We start from the raw sequence: 16,050 nt of genomic DNA, 5'->3' as shown, positions 1-16,050 counted from the left end.
ACATTTATAGACTGGATGGATTACATGCTGTCCATTAAATTATATTATTTGTTTCTGTTTAGTACATAATCTTCTAACCATGTAATCTGTTATGGTTTCTAACAATTTGTAACATCTGTATCATTTCTTTGACTTGTAAGTTTTATTTCTGAACGGTGGAATTGGGAGGAAAAACGTTATAACGACTTGTAAGTTTTATGTTTGAACGGTGAAATTGGGAGAAAAAACGTTATAACGACTTGTAAGTTTTATGTTTGAACGGTGAAATTGGGAGGAAAAACGTTATAACGACTTGTAAGTTTTGTATTTGAACGGTGGAATTGGGAGGAAAAACGTTACAACGGGAAAAAGAGGTTGTAACGGTGGTATACGCTGAACGTTTGTTTCGAGAAGGAGCTCTAATGTCTGCCATTTTCACTCCCTGTACTCTGGTTGTTTACTTGTTTGAACAAGTTGAGCCAGGCTAACTTGTGAACTGGACTGATTTACTTCTAATTACTACTGTAATCTATCGCTATAATATCATTATACGAGCTTAAAACATAAACTAGTGATAACGCAATTAATTAGTATAAATTTGAATCCCACATGTGTGTTATTGTAAGTTCGGCAGAGAAATGAAAAACAGCTGACCTTAGGCTTGTTACTTCCAAGATTTCACAATAGAAGAAATCAAATCATAAGAGCAGCCTCCAGGTTTCAATGCCTTAGCTGCACTCTCCTTAAGCTCATTAGCCTTTCTTCTCATGACCTTACCTTCTTCACCTTCCATCACTAGTCTCACCACCGTCTCGATTTCTTCCCTCTTGACAAACTCCTTTCCTCCCTCTTCCCTTGACACTTCAATTGGCTTTACAGCTATCGCGATTTCCTCAGCCAACAAGGTTGCATTCATCTTCTGCTCTGCAAAGAGAGGCCACGTAATCATTGGCACCCCATTCGCGATACTTTCTAAAGTTGAGTTCCATCCGCAATGTGACAAGAAACCTCCTGTGGACTCATGGCTGAGTATTGGCACTTGTGGGGCCCATGATGGCACCACCAGTCCGACTCCAGCTGTCCTCTCCACAAAGCCTTCTGGCAGGTAAGATATCGGATCATCACGGTACCTCCCCACATTAAAAAACATGCCACAAGCGCTCAAATGATCACTTGGCTTCCGTACCACCAAAATAAACTTTTGGTTGCTCATTTCCAAACCAGAAGCTAACTCAGTCAGTTGCTCACTCGTCAACGTACCACCACTACCAAACGCCACGAAAAGAACAGAATTAGGAGCTTGATTATCCAGCCATGACAAAATGAATTCATCTGATTCACTCACTGTTTCGTCTCGCTTGATCAACGGTCCCACCAGGTAAACAGGTGGAGCTGGCAGGTTTTTGTAAAACAGGTCATTTTGAATCCCGTTTAGCCAACACGATTTTAATTCCAACTCAACCCATGTATTGACAAAAATCCCAGCAGCCATGGTTAACCTGTTAACATGACGCAAATAACATTTATACTCCTCATCCTTCCTGTTCAATAGCGGCCCCAATAAATCATCTATTTCCAACGGTTTACAGCCCGGAATTTTGATGGAATCAGGGAGATCCACATACTCACATTCGACTTCCTCGTCAAGCTTAGGAAGATACAAAGACAAAGCAAGCAACATAGTTGGGCTAGTAAAGAAAGAATAGACCGGAATTTCCAACTCTTCACAAATCAAGAATGCATCAGTTGCGAAGATATCAATTATCAGTGCTTTAGGGAGGCTCAACTCAACAAGGGTTGCGCGGAGCTGCTTGAATGATTCTTGGCATATATAAGTGAGCCGGGTGAGAATGTTCATGTTGTCATTGACACATGATGACACATCAGTGTGCGGGAGAGCGATTACATGGAGGTCAGTGGGGAGATTGGAGGAGTGGATGAGCTGGTGTTGCATTGCTGGGGATTCATCGTTGTTTATGACGAGGAAGCTGACATAGACTTTGTGGTGTATGACGAGATGTTTGGCGAACTCTAAGAGAGGAATGAGGTGGCCTACACCGGGGCTTGGGAGGAAGGCAATATGAGGTTTTGGTACTTGATTAGCAGACATCACTGTGGGAAGGCAATAGGCTAGTGTTGAAACCTGATAATAGACAAAAGGTTAACATTTAAAAATGTTTTGCACTAGAATGAAAAGGGTGCACATGATATCTATCCCTTCCAAAACATTGAGAATCCAGTACTAGTAGATAGCCTGGCCGTAGTTTACTACTCTTAAAAAAGTTGCCAAATTTTCGGATTCTCAAAAAAGTCAAGAGCCAGGATCAAACCCGGGATCTGAGACAACAGAGAATAAACTCTTAACCACTTGAGCTATCGAACCGTAGTTTACTCTTTTGAGAATGTGAAAGTTTGACCACTTATTTGAAAATGGTTTAAAATACAGCCACAAATATGCTATCTACTCTTATATAATTAGTGGGTAACAACGAACAGTTAAGAGGAGACGAAGGAGTCACTTTTTCAAAAGGAGGAAACCAATCTCGAAAAAAAAAAAGTTCAAATTTCATTACATTCTGCCCCGGTCCATATTCCATGAACACAACCTAAATATTTTAACTAGAATATTAACACAGTTCTTTGAAAGAAAAAGAGAAAACATATTTATGAATCATCCGTCCATAATGCAAAGCTAGTATATATAAATTTTCGCATACAAATTTATATAAATAAAAAAATTATGGTGGTAGATATTCAGAAGGCTGAAGCAAAACTAAAAATGCTCCAAAGCACCGAAAGGAAGAGATACTACAACAGAACAATTCAAGCAAACAAAACCAAACCCACAAAACAATCAAATGAGTATCATGATATCACATGTGTAATAACTGAGATTAATAAAATGTTACCAAATTGAAGCAGGCGAAGTACAAGAAGAGTGCAGAATAGTCACAAAGCTTTGGTTGTTTTGCAGGTTTTTCAAGAAAAGAGAGAAACTCGAAGTCTTAAAAGTCTGCAACTTTTTTCCTTTGGTCATGTGGAGCTCATTGCATAAGTCCAGTAAATATCTTTAGGGTGACTGAAAGTGCAGATAAGACGGAGCTTGATGGACCCTGCCACTTTCTTGATGGGAAATCAGATCCTTACCTGTTTTTCTACTCTTTCTGTATCCTATTCATCTTAACCGGTTTAAGTTTTCTTTATCCTTATTTGCTAGATGATAGTTTTAATATTTTGTTAATCTTTCTAAATTCTAATAATAACTTTAAGAATTATATCTACCGATATTCTCGTCGGAGATTTTCAAAAATTCCGAAACCCGAAATCTGATTCTGAAAAAAGTCCGAAAAACCCGGCCCGGTTCGATCCGGCCCGCGGACCTTAAATTGGCCTCCATTTTTCTCGAAAATCCGGTTCGGCGCGAAACCCAAAAAGCCCGGATAAAAACCCGAATCTAAAAAAGCCCGGATAAAAGTCTGGATTTAAAAAAGCTCGGTTCGACCCGATAAAAACCCGGACTTTTTTATATAAAATTTGAAAATATACAATACTTTTTATGATTTTTAAAATATTATATTATAATATTAGAAACAATTAAGGTATATATAATTATTTATATATTATTTTAAACAATAATTATGTATTTCGGTGTCCAAACTACTCTATCTGATATATTAAGATATTATTTTCTCCGATATTTAAACTACTTATAATTCGAATTATAAAATATTAAATTATTTTTTTAAAATATAAATAAAAATCTCGGATAAAGCTCGGTTCAGCCCGATCCGGCCCGACCCGCCGGCCTAAAACAAGACTTATATTTCTTAGAAAGCTCAACCCGGCCCGGCCTGATTTTTAAAAAAGTCCGATCTAATCCATTTTCAAAAAAATCGAGTTTTTTAAAGTGCAGATAAAGTTCTGCCCGACAAAGTTTTCGTGCATCGGTAATGGTAATTTTGGTGTGTACACAATGTCATATATTGATAAATTAATTGGCAAAATTTGATTATCTCACTCTCGTTGATAATAATAATGATGGACCTGAATGTACAATTCCCGACAATTATAATAAATTAAATCATCAAAAGTGCATGAAAGTGATTAGCGTGTTATAGAATAAATATTATTGTTTGCTACCAAGTTAATTTTATTTTTGCTATATATACTTTTAGAAAAGGCTCATAAATTCATTTCTTACCATTGAAATAGGTTCAACCAGAGATCTTCAAGAAAAATTGAAACCAGGCATTTGATCCGATTCGAAAAAAATTCCTAATAGCGTGCTTTGAATTTTTTTTTGCTCGATTTAACTCATTTAACATGCCATAAATGGTTTATTTTTTCTTGAAAATCTAGCCCCGATAAATGCTCGAAAAATTTCGGATAAAAGCTCGGAGCTAATAATTGACAACAATTCAATGCAACAAGAAAGATTTTTTTTTTCCGGGTATATAAATCACTCAATCTCATTATTTGAGATAATATTTCGTTCAGTATCCAAAATACTATATAGTTAAGGGATAAAATATTAAATAGTGTTAAATATATAAATAGAAAAAAGCTTAGATTAAAGCACTATTCAATCAGATTTTTAAAAAGTCATGTCAAATTTATTTCTAAAAAAATCGGATTTTTTAAGATTCTAAATAAAATACGGTCCCATGAGTTTTTTTGTGCAGCATATTAACAGGAACTTGGACAATGAAGATTGATTATTAAAAATTTGGTGGTTTTAATTCAGATGTCTATTTCAACATACAAAGACAAACTAGTACTCCGTTACATGGCATTAAAGTTTAGTTCCAAGACTTCACAACTGAAGAAAGCAAGTCATAAGAAGAGCCTCCAGACTGCAAAGCCTTTGCAGCACTCTCTTTAAGCTCATTAGCCTTGACCTTCATCACCTTACCTTCTTGGCTTTCCATTAACAATGTCACCACCCTTGCTACCTCTTCCCTCTTCACAACCTTCTTTCCTCCTGCCTCTGCGGAGACCGCAACTGGCTTCACAGCTACTGCAATCTCCTCTGTCAACAAGGTTGCATTCATCTTCTGTTCCGCGTAGAGAGGCCATGCAATCATTGGGATTCCATGCACAATGCTTTCCAGTGTCGAGTTCCAACCGCAATGGGACAAGAAACCTCCTGTTGCCTCATGGCGGAGTATTGGCACTTGCGGTGCCCATGAGGGCACCACAAGTCCTACTCCAGATGTCCTCTTCACAAACCCTTCTGGCAGGTAAGACAATGCATCATTTTTGTCACTCCCCACTTTAAAATATGCAGCACAAGCGTTCAGGTCATTTGGTTCTCTCACCACCCAAACAAACTTTTGCTTGCTCATTTCCAATCCTAAAGCTAATTCGATGAGTTGCTCACTTGTCAATGTACCACCGCTACCAAGGGCCACCAAAAGCACAGAATTAGGCGACTGATTATTCAACCACGACACGATGTATTCATCAGATTCAGTCGCTGCTTCATCTTTCTTGATCAACGGTCCTACTGGATAAATAGGTGGAGCATTCAGGGTTTTGTAAAACGGGTCATTATTAATCCCGCTTAGCCAACAGGATTTCAACTCTAGATCATCCCATGTGTTGACAAAAATCCCAGCAACCATAGTTAAACTTACCATAGAATCCTTCATTTTCGATAAGTTGGCTGGGAAATCATCTCTGTCTATGGATTTACAGCCCGGGACTTGGATCAGCTCAAGTTGTTCCACGCATTCCTCATCAAGCTTGGGAAGGTAGAAAGACAAAGCAAGGAGTTGAGTAGTACTCGTAAAGAAAGAGTAGACCGGAATGCCTAGCTCTTTGCACACCGAGATTGCATCTGTGGTGAAGATATCAACAATAAGGGCTTTGGGGAGGCTTAAATCCGCGAGAGTTGCAGGGAGGTGTTTGATAGATTCTTGGCAGGTATTAATGAGTTTGGTGACTACACTTGTTTCTCTATCGACACCCGAAGAAATGTTGTTAACTGGAGGGAGATTAATGACATGAAGGCCAGCTGGGAGCGCTGAGGAGCTGAGGAGCTGGTCTTGTATCACCGGGGTCGACTCGTCGATATTGTTCATGACAAGGAAGCTGACATGGACGTTGTGGTGGATGACAAGGTGTTTTGCGAATTCTAAGAGAGGCACCAGGTGGCCTATACCAGGGCTTGGGAGGAAAGCGATATGAGGTTTTATGCAGACTTCTTGAGAACTCAACATTTTCTGTAATGAGGAATGAAAACTGAGATACTAGAGCTCAAGATCTTGTTTTGGTTGGTTGTGTTCTGGACAGGGTGCGAGACTGCGAGTGTGCATTTATATGACGAAAAGTTTCTCCCATTCGGCGCAAAAAAAGAAATAAAAAAGAGAACAAAAAAAGAAAATAAGTTTTGACCAGTATAACTTCTGTCTGTTTGGGATATAGTAACTTTCGTTTGCGATATTGTAACTTATAAGTTATAACTCACGTGTTGAAAAATAAGTATCAAAATTTATTTCTATAGATTTGTAATTACGCTCCAAAAGTATCTCCGGTACTAATAATAATCTATATCTGTATTTGTGTCAATATTTTTCAAAAAGTATAGTTACATTTTTAATAGCACACGTATACGTTAGCAAAATTGAACGCTACGGCGTATAGCCTGACGTCATCTTGATCACATAAAAAGAATGGGTAACATTTTAAGTATTTATCTAAATAAATTAAATTTTTCGGTTCATGACGACCTTTTTACATATTATTATGGGTTCCCGAATCCCAGTGTCAGTTCCAATTTCCAAATCATCTAATCTGACTTCATGAATCTTCTCACCTTCCCAAGTTTCGAACACCTTTCCAACGTTTTGTTTTCCAACGTTTTGTGTTAAATATATGATCCTATTGAGTCTTTCCTTTAACATCTTTGGAAGTGCTAATACACAAGAAGACAGGAAGAATCCTTCCAAAATCCATTATCCCTTTTTCCAAAATATTTCTAAAAACAATTAGAAGCAGCAATCATAGTTAATCAATGGTTAACTCCTATTATATCGAAATTAAGTAGCACTAAACCATGCGGAAAGTAAACTGGCCATAACAAAATATCCAACTCTTCCATAATATTCATAGGCAAAGTAAACTTGCAGAATGTTACAAAGAGAATTTTCTCAAATTTATCAGGGATGTGCAACTACTTCTACCTTGCGCAGCAAAATGTCATCTAAAGAGATTCATCCATTCAGTCTCTCTTTTTTACAGACTTTGATCATTAAGGCATTCGTAACGAAAACGTTATAACATGACATTACTACCTTCAAACCTATACGCATCGACTAAAGTAGGTGTTTCCCACGTAACCACCGGTCATTGCCCTTCTCACATTGGTTTCAAATAACTTTGGGTTATCCCTCAGCACTGCAGCAGCATCAGCATTGAGCGGATCCTCGTGGTTTGGTTCCTATGAAAAACAAACTCATTAAGTGATATAGAAGGCAATGAAAACCAAATTTTAAACTTCAAGATTAAAAAAAACTTACTGTGAACAGATGATACAAGCCATAGATGACGGTGTTTATGTTGAGAACAGGTTTCCAGTCTTCCCGGAGAATGTTAAGGCAAACATTTCCTTCCAAGTCAATGTTTGGGTGGTAAACCTTTAAGAGTTTGTTTTGTCAGTGATATCATCATATACTAAACTCAGAGAAATGATATGAAATATGCAGCAAAAACATAGGTTCTAGTGTGAAGTTTTTACTAACCTTTGTCTTGCATTTGACCTTTGGTGCTTCATGAGGATATATGGGAGAAATCTGGAACGTGAATGTAAATAAACCCCCTCTGACGACAGGCATTGAAGTAGATGAGACATTGTTACATACAGAATTTCTAAAAGCTATGTCGTGGGAGGGGGGGGTATATGTAGATAAATGCAAAGGTTGTTCAAATAATTACTTTAGTTTAACTTGTTATATTAAGAAAACCATTAAACAAATATGAGAAGGAATACTTACGAGTAATATCCTTCATCAGGCCGAATTGTGACTTCAAAGTTCATCAGATCATCCTTCCCATTGGGAAATGAAATGCTGCATGTCTTTGGAAGGTTTAGTTCACTTATATCTGCAAGAAAACAAAATATAACTAGAAAATATAGCAGCTAACACGTACAGTTGAGCTAATAGACAGTCCAGTTGCTGCTCAATAGGCAATCTGGTATCTGAAGAGCTTTAGGAGAACATTTAAAAAAGAACTACTACAGTGACTTCCTCACTGAACCACAGAACAACCCCTATTTGCAAGGTCCCTCTAATTGTACAAAACATAAAAATCATTACTTGCAATAATAATTAATAGTAGACCTCGAACAACAAAGAACATCCCATAAGTTAATTAAAAGAGAACTAAGAAAATATGCCCAACCAAAGCAAACCAGAGTAGGCATATCTGTACAGTTTGCCTGACACAGGGATAAGAATAGGCATCCCTTAAATCTTGAGTTAAAAGACTTCATTGAGAATGAAGCATAGAAACCAACCCCACCCTGATGCTTCAAAATTACATGAATCATAAATTTACTGTATATGTACACACATATATACTTCATCTTATAATCAAATTTATTTTGTGCATACACTGTTACTTTAATCAGTGAGATCACGCTAAAAAGCCCTCCTAGGGATTGAAAGAAAATAAATTAATATTATCACAATCAACTACCTTTGTGGAGTCGTAGTTCCCCAGCACTCTGCTTCTTGGCCGGAGGCTTACCATCAGAATTCTCAGCAAGTTCTCTCTGTTTCTCCTTTACTTTGAACAATCTGATCATTTTTTCCCTGGAAAGAAAGTGCCCTCTAATTAAAAAATGAAAATTTTCAAACAAAATTGTAAGTATGGTCATGCTATTAAACTACAATTTTAAGCATCCACGCATACTTGCACCAAAATTCATGCATTACCTAGTAGCATAATGTCATGTTACTGATCTGACAAAACAGAGTGCTGCTAGCAGGAACAAGGCTACATAGACCTTGTGTTTCTTATCAAATATAGAAGTACAGCCTCACCCTAATTTCCTAATCTTTCTTATGTGTGATAGGTTTAGCTTTTAGTCTTCTTTCTTTTTAGCTCTCTTCCTCATTGGTTAAATAGAAGCCTCTAGCTACACCATGTCATCCTAGAATAGGAGTAACTAAATTACAAGGGCTATAGCACGAGATAAATCCACCCATGCTAATTATTAAAAACAATATATACACACATGTAACCACTATTAAGTACTGTATATGACTGAAAATTAATTGTGATCATCGTCATTGTACAAACTACAAATTCTAGAGAAGCAGCAGCTATCATTCTATTTTATTTTACCAAGACGTACTATTAGAAAATATTAAAATGTAAATGATTCGCACTCATGAAAATATAAATGATTTGTACTAGGGGTTTTAGGGGTTTTACTATACATCCAAAGATAACACATATAACATAAAACAAAGAAAGTATGTCAATGAGCTTATATAGGCACCAGATAAATCTACACTGAAAAGATCCTTATACACTCTCTGCTAGCACGGATGTACGCTTTTCACCTTGCATAATCCACTGTCCTAACACTTCTCAAAAAGCGGTTAAGCACTCTACAGTCCTCTTAAATTTCATTTGGTATATGCTCCAATTCTGCAGAACATCTATTTGCAGCATCCCCAGGCACACATGCTATTACTCCCAGTCTCCCAAACTATTTTATTTGAAGTTCATGAAGACACTTAACAAACTTCCATATGTAGAGTACTGGAGTAATAGAGTCATGCTTTGCAAACTGTATATCTGGAACAATTTGACAAAAATATTTCAAACTCACTTCTTGCTTGCACGTTGGTATACTCACTTATTAACGCAGGACAACTTTGAATCAATATTATTCCAATAAGCAAATTTAGATAAATGTGGACTACATCACTTATATTATATAGAGTATAGACTATAGACACCCTAATTATTTAACCTAATGGACTAAGCCCGTTAACAATTGGGCATACTATAAATAAACTACTTATTAAATAATCCACTAGCCCCACATATCAAGTACATAGATAAGTACACTATTATCTCTACACTATATATATATACAGTAATTAATAAGAACACACAACACATATAATAATTCTTCACTTCTGTCCCCAAGTTATATATAGCGCGGGGAGTCTCAGCTCAGTAGCAAGTGAAGTGTATTCAATACACCAACTCTGTTTAAATCTAAAAATACATGCTCTGCCTATCACTATTAAGAGCAAGTCCATTGGTGTTTCTAAACTACATATAGCTATTGCTATATTTTGTAATCAAAAAGTCTGATTTTGATGTTAAAATAGAACTCGTGCTCCGATGGGTAATTTTTGGATAGTTTGAAAATCACACCAAACACTTCCAAATAGTTATATTTCAACAATCTATCTTTAAATACACAATTATATTTGTCACTATTACTTTAAAAATCAATTTCTCTCCATCTACGCACTTGCATGCTTATGTAGCAACTAAAGCGCCATCTCTAGTTTGCTCTATATTTAGCACCAACGATAACATTTTACTATTTTACATCCATGTTTAGCACTCCTTTGGAGTAGAATTTTTCTCTTGGGTGCTATAATATAGAAATAGCACCCCTTTAAGCATCACCATTGGACTTGCTCTAAGGGTGTGTTTGGCTTCAGAATTGGTGTGGGGAGGGAAGGTTAGGTGAGGAAAAGAAAGGATAGGTTGGGTTGAACCCTTACCTTACATGGATGGAAGGATTAAGTAAAGAGGAATTCAATCCTTTGGATTTGACGAAGGGATGGAATACGAGGATGGGTACTAAAAGGCTAAATGTTTTTAAAAAATTAAATATAAGTAAAATAAAAACAAGTTTTAAAATTTAAAAATCTAAAATTTACAATTTACAATATATAAAAAATTTAAAACTTTGCTAATTATAGTTTAATACACAACTTAGAAAAGTTAATTTTATTTTCGTGTATTCGTTACATCATAAATTTTCCAGCATTAATATTTTAAATTAAAAAAGGAGGAATTAATCTATAAAAGCAGAATGTTAAGTAAATGAAATACAAATGCAAATATGTGAGTGGTGATTCATTAATTAAAAAATTATTTAATCGCATGATATATACTAACCGAATAATAATAACACTAAATCATTCTAAATTTATACAAGTAACAACAAACACCTATGTATATTATTAAAAAGAAAATGTAATAAAAAAGTTAAATGGATACAAAACCCCATGTGACCATCATGGGGTCATTTTATATATATAAGAAAAGATAAAAAAGTAAAAATTGTAACAAAACACTGAAAATGACTTCAATTAAAAAAGGAGGAATTAATTTATAAAAGCAGTATGTTAAGTAAATGAAATACAAATGCAAATATGTGAGTGGTGATTCATTAATTAAAAAATTAATTAATCGCATGATACATACTAACTGAATAATAATAACACTAAATCATTCTAAATTTTAACAAGTAACAACAAACACCTATGTATATGATTAAAAAGAAAATGTAATAAAAAAGTAAAATAAATAAAGGACCCCACGTGACCATCATGGGGTCATTTTATAAATATAAGAAAAGATTAAAAAGTAAAACTTGAAACAAAACACTAGAAATAAGACAGTAATCAAACAGATATGGTAGGACGGTTGTGGCAGAAGATCAGCACGTAACCATTCATAACACTTGTTGAAACACTCGCATTTTTTAATTGGACTACAACTCCTTACTAACCCTCACCAACCTCTGAAAACCCAACCCTGCATTTTTTATTTCTTCCCAAACATGGTTTCGGTTTTTAAGCTTTCGACCCCTCAATCCAAACATACTTTAAGTGATCCAATCAGTCTAATGCATAAAGTTTGGTATGTACTTCGACCATCTAACTCGTATGTTAGTTCTCTGAGGGCTAATGACAAAACCCTACGTTGTGAATAGTGTGTTTGTCCACGACACCAACAATTCACTTTCATTGCAAAGGCTAGATTCCCTTTGTTGCTATTTTTAAAAATATCAAGTAATACATTCAGATTTCTAGCATGTCAGATACTTGGAGCAAGATGTGACAACCCTAAATTTAAGACACAAGCTTGTTCTTGGCAATCAATTGAATTAATAATAGCAGATAGTAGGATATGTATCTCAATGAGGATGGAAGACAACAAAGGTCAAGATTCCGTCTCACTTGATCACCGTTAATTTACATTTTATGACCTCTAATTTCAGATTTTATAGCTCTATACCTAGATCCATTATAACCTAAATTTCTATAAGATACCTAGAGCTATCCATTTTAACTTCCAGTCTCAATAAAATAGCTATAAAGTTAAACACGAAGGACTAAAGAGCATTGCTAATTTACTGGAACCTTACATTATCAAATTGTAAGACTAAAAACTGGTGATAAGCACATGTATACTGATGACATATACAAATACTCAAATATCCATTTAAGTACCCTAGAACAACTCAAGAGTCGAAAATAAGTTTCAAGTACTTTACGGATAACATAAGTATAGCGAAACGAAGACAAGAAAAAAACAAAATAAAACTTCTACCACATTATACAAATTTTCAGGGTAGAAGATATGAAAGCAAGCAACAAGATAATCAAATGTACACAAGTCCTACAACTTATATCAAGAATGCCCCAAATTGATCAATATCACAACTCTAAACCAAATTTTCAGTAAAAGTATTAGCTTTACTCAAGATAACATCCCAATTTAAAGCATGGCAAGAAAATAAAAACAATTAAAAACAACCCACAAGACCAGAATTAACAAAACTGCAAACAAAGAGATAAAAGCCTAAAGAAAGCATAAAATATGTGTGTATATGCACCAACAACCGATCTCATTAAAACCCAAAAAGGAGAGAGAGAGAGAGAGAGAGAGAGAGAGAGAGAGAGAGAGAGAGAGAGAGAGAGAGAGAGAGGGAGGGAGGGAGGGAGGCAGAGAGAGGGAGAGGGAGTACCTGTTGGTGGATGAATAGGCGAGGGAAGATTAGAGGTTTTGGGTATGGAGCTTGGATATAATTAAAATGTTTGTATATATAAAATTGTAGAAGAGGAATATAATAGAGTGGATGAGGAAGAATCTCCTCGGAGTACGAAAGCTTATGATGATAGATACAGAAATTACTGCACCTTTTTGTCTGGGGACCTATATTTTTATTTATTCTCCCAACACCTGGCCGGGGGCCATGATCAGAAGCCGAACATAGCCCCTAAATGTCATTTTGGATGCAGGAGTCTAATAGTTCTGCCCGATAAGCCATATCTAACACACTGATTCAGAATCTTTAGATCAATATTTGAACGTCCCAGATTTAAGGAAATTTTTTTAGCATTCGGCTCTTCCGCGGAAAATATCCGCGAAATGTTAATCCTTAAATTTGGGCTCTTAAAAGATAGATCCGACGCCCCTCGAGTAATATGTTAGATAAAATTTATCTAACACACGATTGTCGGGGAACAATACCCTAGTTTAAAATGTCATTTTAAAAAGCTTAAAATGTTACAACAAGGCATAATATCGTCTAGCATTTTTTTACAAATAAAATAAAATGAATTCATTAAAATACTAAAAAACAGTCGGAACAGACCTCCGAACTGATAATACAACCTGATTGGGAAACAAATAAACGAACTAAACAAGTAGTCGTCTTGTTTTCAAATTGCTTAACAAATAGAATAATATTTTTTGAAATAAAAAGGCTTATAATAACTTTCCCAGCAATCCAGCCAACACCAAACCTGAAGATAGCAACATCACAATTGACCTTCACATTAATGTCATCTGTAGCCCAATATTCAGAATTTTTAGTTACATCAACTAAAACCGGAGGAACAAATGCCCCCAAACTATGAACAATCTTTTGTTGTGAAAAGTAAGCACTTGTGATATTCACCACCGTCTCAGTTTCAATGCAAAAAATCCAGATCTGCTAAAAAACCATATAAACATTTCAAGCGGAGCCAAAACCAACAAACACAAATACTTTAAACAAAACATACTGACATCCAAAAAAATTTGGGACAACCTTGATAACAAGGTATAAGAAAAATCTCACCAAAGAATGATTAGATCACACCCATATAAAATATTTATTCGAAATTTTGAAAAACAATAAAATAAAAGAGAAGATGGAAGAGTGAAAATGATTAAAAGGTTAAAATGATTAAACAATGAAAATGATTATAATAATTGAGACGGTGGATGTTTAGTTGGGTGGCTGGTTCCAATCAAGACGATGAAAAATATATTGTCTAGCATTTAAGCAAGAAGTCCAAAATATGTGTAGCATTATGTTCTTTTTCTTGAAATGTACAAAATGTGATACTAAGTAGAGTTTTTGGCACCAAACTCTACATTATGTATCATTTTAACTCCAAAATACTATTTCATATAGTGTTTTATACATGCTTTTTGTTTTACAAAAAAATATTTTTAAAGCCGAATACAAAATTGTTAAACCCTAAAACAAATAAAAAAAATTGTTTTAAATTGTTTCCAAAACCCAAAAAGGGGTTGATGAACCGTAAAATGTTAAAAAATTATTAAATTAAATATATCCTTAAATTTAAAAATTATTTAATTTAAAGTTTACATTTTTTATTTATAGGGTTTAGGGGGCCCTAAACCCAATATTAAATTAGGGTTTAGGCTCTAGGTTTTAAGGGCATAAAGACCCTAAAGTAGAAATACTAAACCCTAAATTAGTGTACCATTTTCTAATTTATTTTTTTAATATTTTTAAAACCCAAAACGGGATCGGTAAACCCTAAAATATTAAAAATTGTTAAAATATGGTATATTCTTAAATTTTATAAATATAAAATAAAAAAATATTGAAAACGTAAAAGTGGTGATTCCGGGCCCCTAAACAATATATCAAAACAAATTCATAATAACCAAAAAGACAAAAATCATGAAAAACGTTATATAAAGTATTGTTAGGCAAACGCTACACATTATAACATGGTGAAGTGACATTTTGGGTCATAATTTTCATAAGTGATATTTTGGACCATTTTGTACCTCAATCCATTTCTCGAGTCAGTGTCAAATTTTCTTAAAACAAAACGAGTTGAGTTTGATAACCGAATAGAAACCAGAGTCTAACAAGTGTTTGCTCATGAAAATCGAGTTAAGTCGAATTTGAGCCAAGTTCAGAAAAAGTCGAGTTTTTCACTATTAGTTCGTCTTTTAATTACTCAATTGAACTTAAGGTATAATTTATAATTTTACTCATTACTCCATGACTAGTTGGTAACTCGTGCGAAGCACGAACCCAAAATTAAAAACAATATCAAATTATTATTTGCCTAAAATTGAAACTCTTAATTCGTATGAAATACAAATCAAAATATAATAAATAATATTGTTAAACTAGGTAGTTCAAAAGTTAGAATTAAGTGTAATTCCGAAATTTCACCGTATAGTTATAGTTTTGCATCTAGTTATTTACTTATATAAATCTAAAATGTTAATTTTTATTAATACGATTATTTAAAAGTTACCCGACAATTGAATGTACCAAGAGATTAGAATTTAATTTGAGTTATTTAAGATTTAATTACATAAAATTTAAAAAATAGTTGTATAATTTTATAGTGAGTACTAAAATTTGGTACTTTCGTGTTTTAAAAACAACATGATTTCGCTTATTTCTAGATAGTTGGTAACTCATGTAAAATATGGGCCCGAGATTAAAAACTTTGAAGTATTTGTAGAGAATTGAATTTATAATCTGTTAGATATTGAGTGCAGTGGAATATAACACACAGGGGTGAATGTGTTTTCTTGAATTTTATTTAACTTTGAAAGTTTTTGGCTTATAATTGAACAAAGCAGATATGAGCTTGTAGTGATAAAATATTTAACTGCATGCGCACAAACAAATTATAAAAAACTCACTTGATTGTATTAATCAAATTTATTTTGCTACAAATCTGTATTCTTAGAAATAAGAACTGAACTATATATCTTGAAAGAGAATCCAAGATAGTTTTCCAGATCTGTTTG

At 34.5% G+C, this 16,050-nt stretch overlaps 3 protein-coding genes across 5 annotated transcripts; all 3 read right to left on the bottom strand.

Annotated features, from left to right (window-relative positions):
- Positions 1-643: 643 nt before the first annotated feature.
- On the bottom strand, positions 644-3,116 carry LOC141697370 (hydroquinone glucosyltransferase-like). The gene is made up of 2 exons (XM_074501698.1): positions 2,889-3,116; positions 644-2,122 (listed from the first exon to the last, which is right to left on the bottom strand). The coding sequence occupies exon 2, from the start codon at positions 2,087-2,089 to the stop codon at positions 644-646; it is 1,446 nt and encodes a 481-aa protein (XP_074357799.1). The 5' UTR covers positions 2,090-2,122; positions 2,889-3,116.
- A 1,662-nt stretch (positions 3,117-4,778) lies between these two features.
- LOC141697554 (hydroquinone glucosyltransferase-like) lies at positions 4,779-6,303 on the bottom strand. The gene has a single exon (XM_074501977.1). It carries the CDS (start codon positions 6,198-6,200, stop codon positions 4,779-4,781), a length of 1,422 nt encoding a protein of 473 aa, XP_074358078.1. The 5' UTR covers positions 6,201-6,303.
- Positions 6,304-7,067: 764 nt separating this feature from the next.
- Positions 7,068-13,211, bottom strand: LOC141697986 (NEDD8-conjugating enzyme Ubc12-like). Of its 3 annotated transcripts, none has more exons than XM_074502574.1 (6): positions 12,998-13,211; positions 8,680-8,795; positions 7,974-8,082; positions 7,722-7,800; positions 7,500-7,616; positions 7,068-7,420 (listed from the first exon to the last, which is right to left on the bottom strand). In XM_074502574.1, exons 2-6 carry the CDS (start codon positions 8,786-8,788, stop codon positions 7,283-7,285), a joined length of 552 nt encoding a protein of 183 aa, XP_074358675.1. In that variant the 5' UTR covers positions 8,789-8,795; positions 12,998-13,211; the 3' UTR covers positions 7,068-7,282. The 3 variants fall into 3 exon arrangements, with proteins under 3 accessions (XP_074358675.1, XP_074358677.1, XP_074358676.1); XM_074502576.1 differs by lacking the exon at positions 12,998-13,211 and adding an exon at positions 9,552-9,789; XM_074502575.1 differs by lacking the exon at positions 12,998-13,211 and adding an exon at positions 9,488-9,511.
- Positions 13,212-16,050: the final 2,839 nt, after the last annotated feature.

Source organism: Apium graveolens, chromosome 11, assembly GCF_009905375.1.
Source record: "Apium graveolens cultivar Ventura chromosome 11, ASM990537v1, whole genome shotgun sequence".
NCBI lineage: Eukaryota > Viridiplantae > Streptophyta > Magnoliopsida > Apiales > Apiaceae > Apium > Apium graveolens.
Note: the sequence above shows the minus strand (reverse complement) of the source record. Positions and strands in the feature narration are given on the sequence as shown.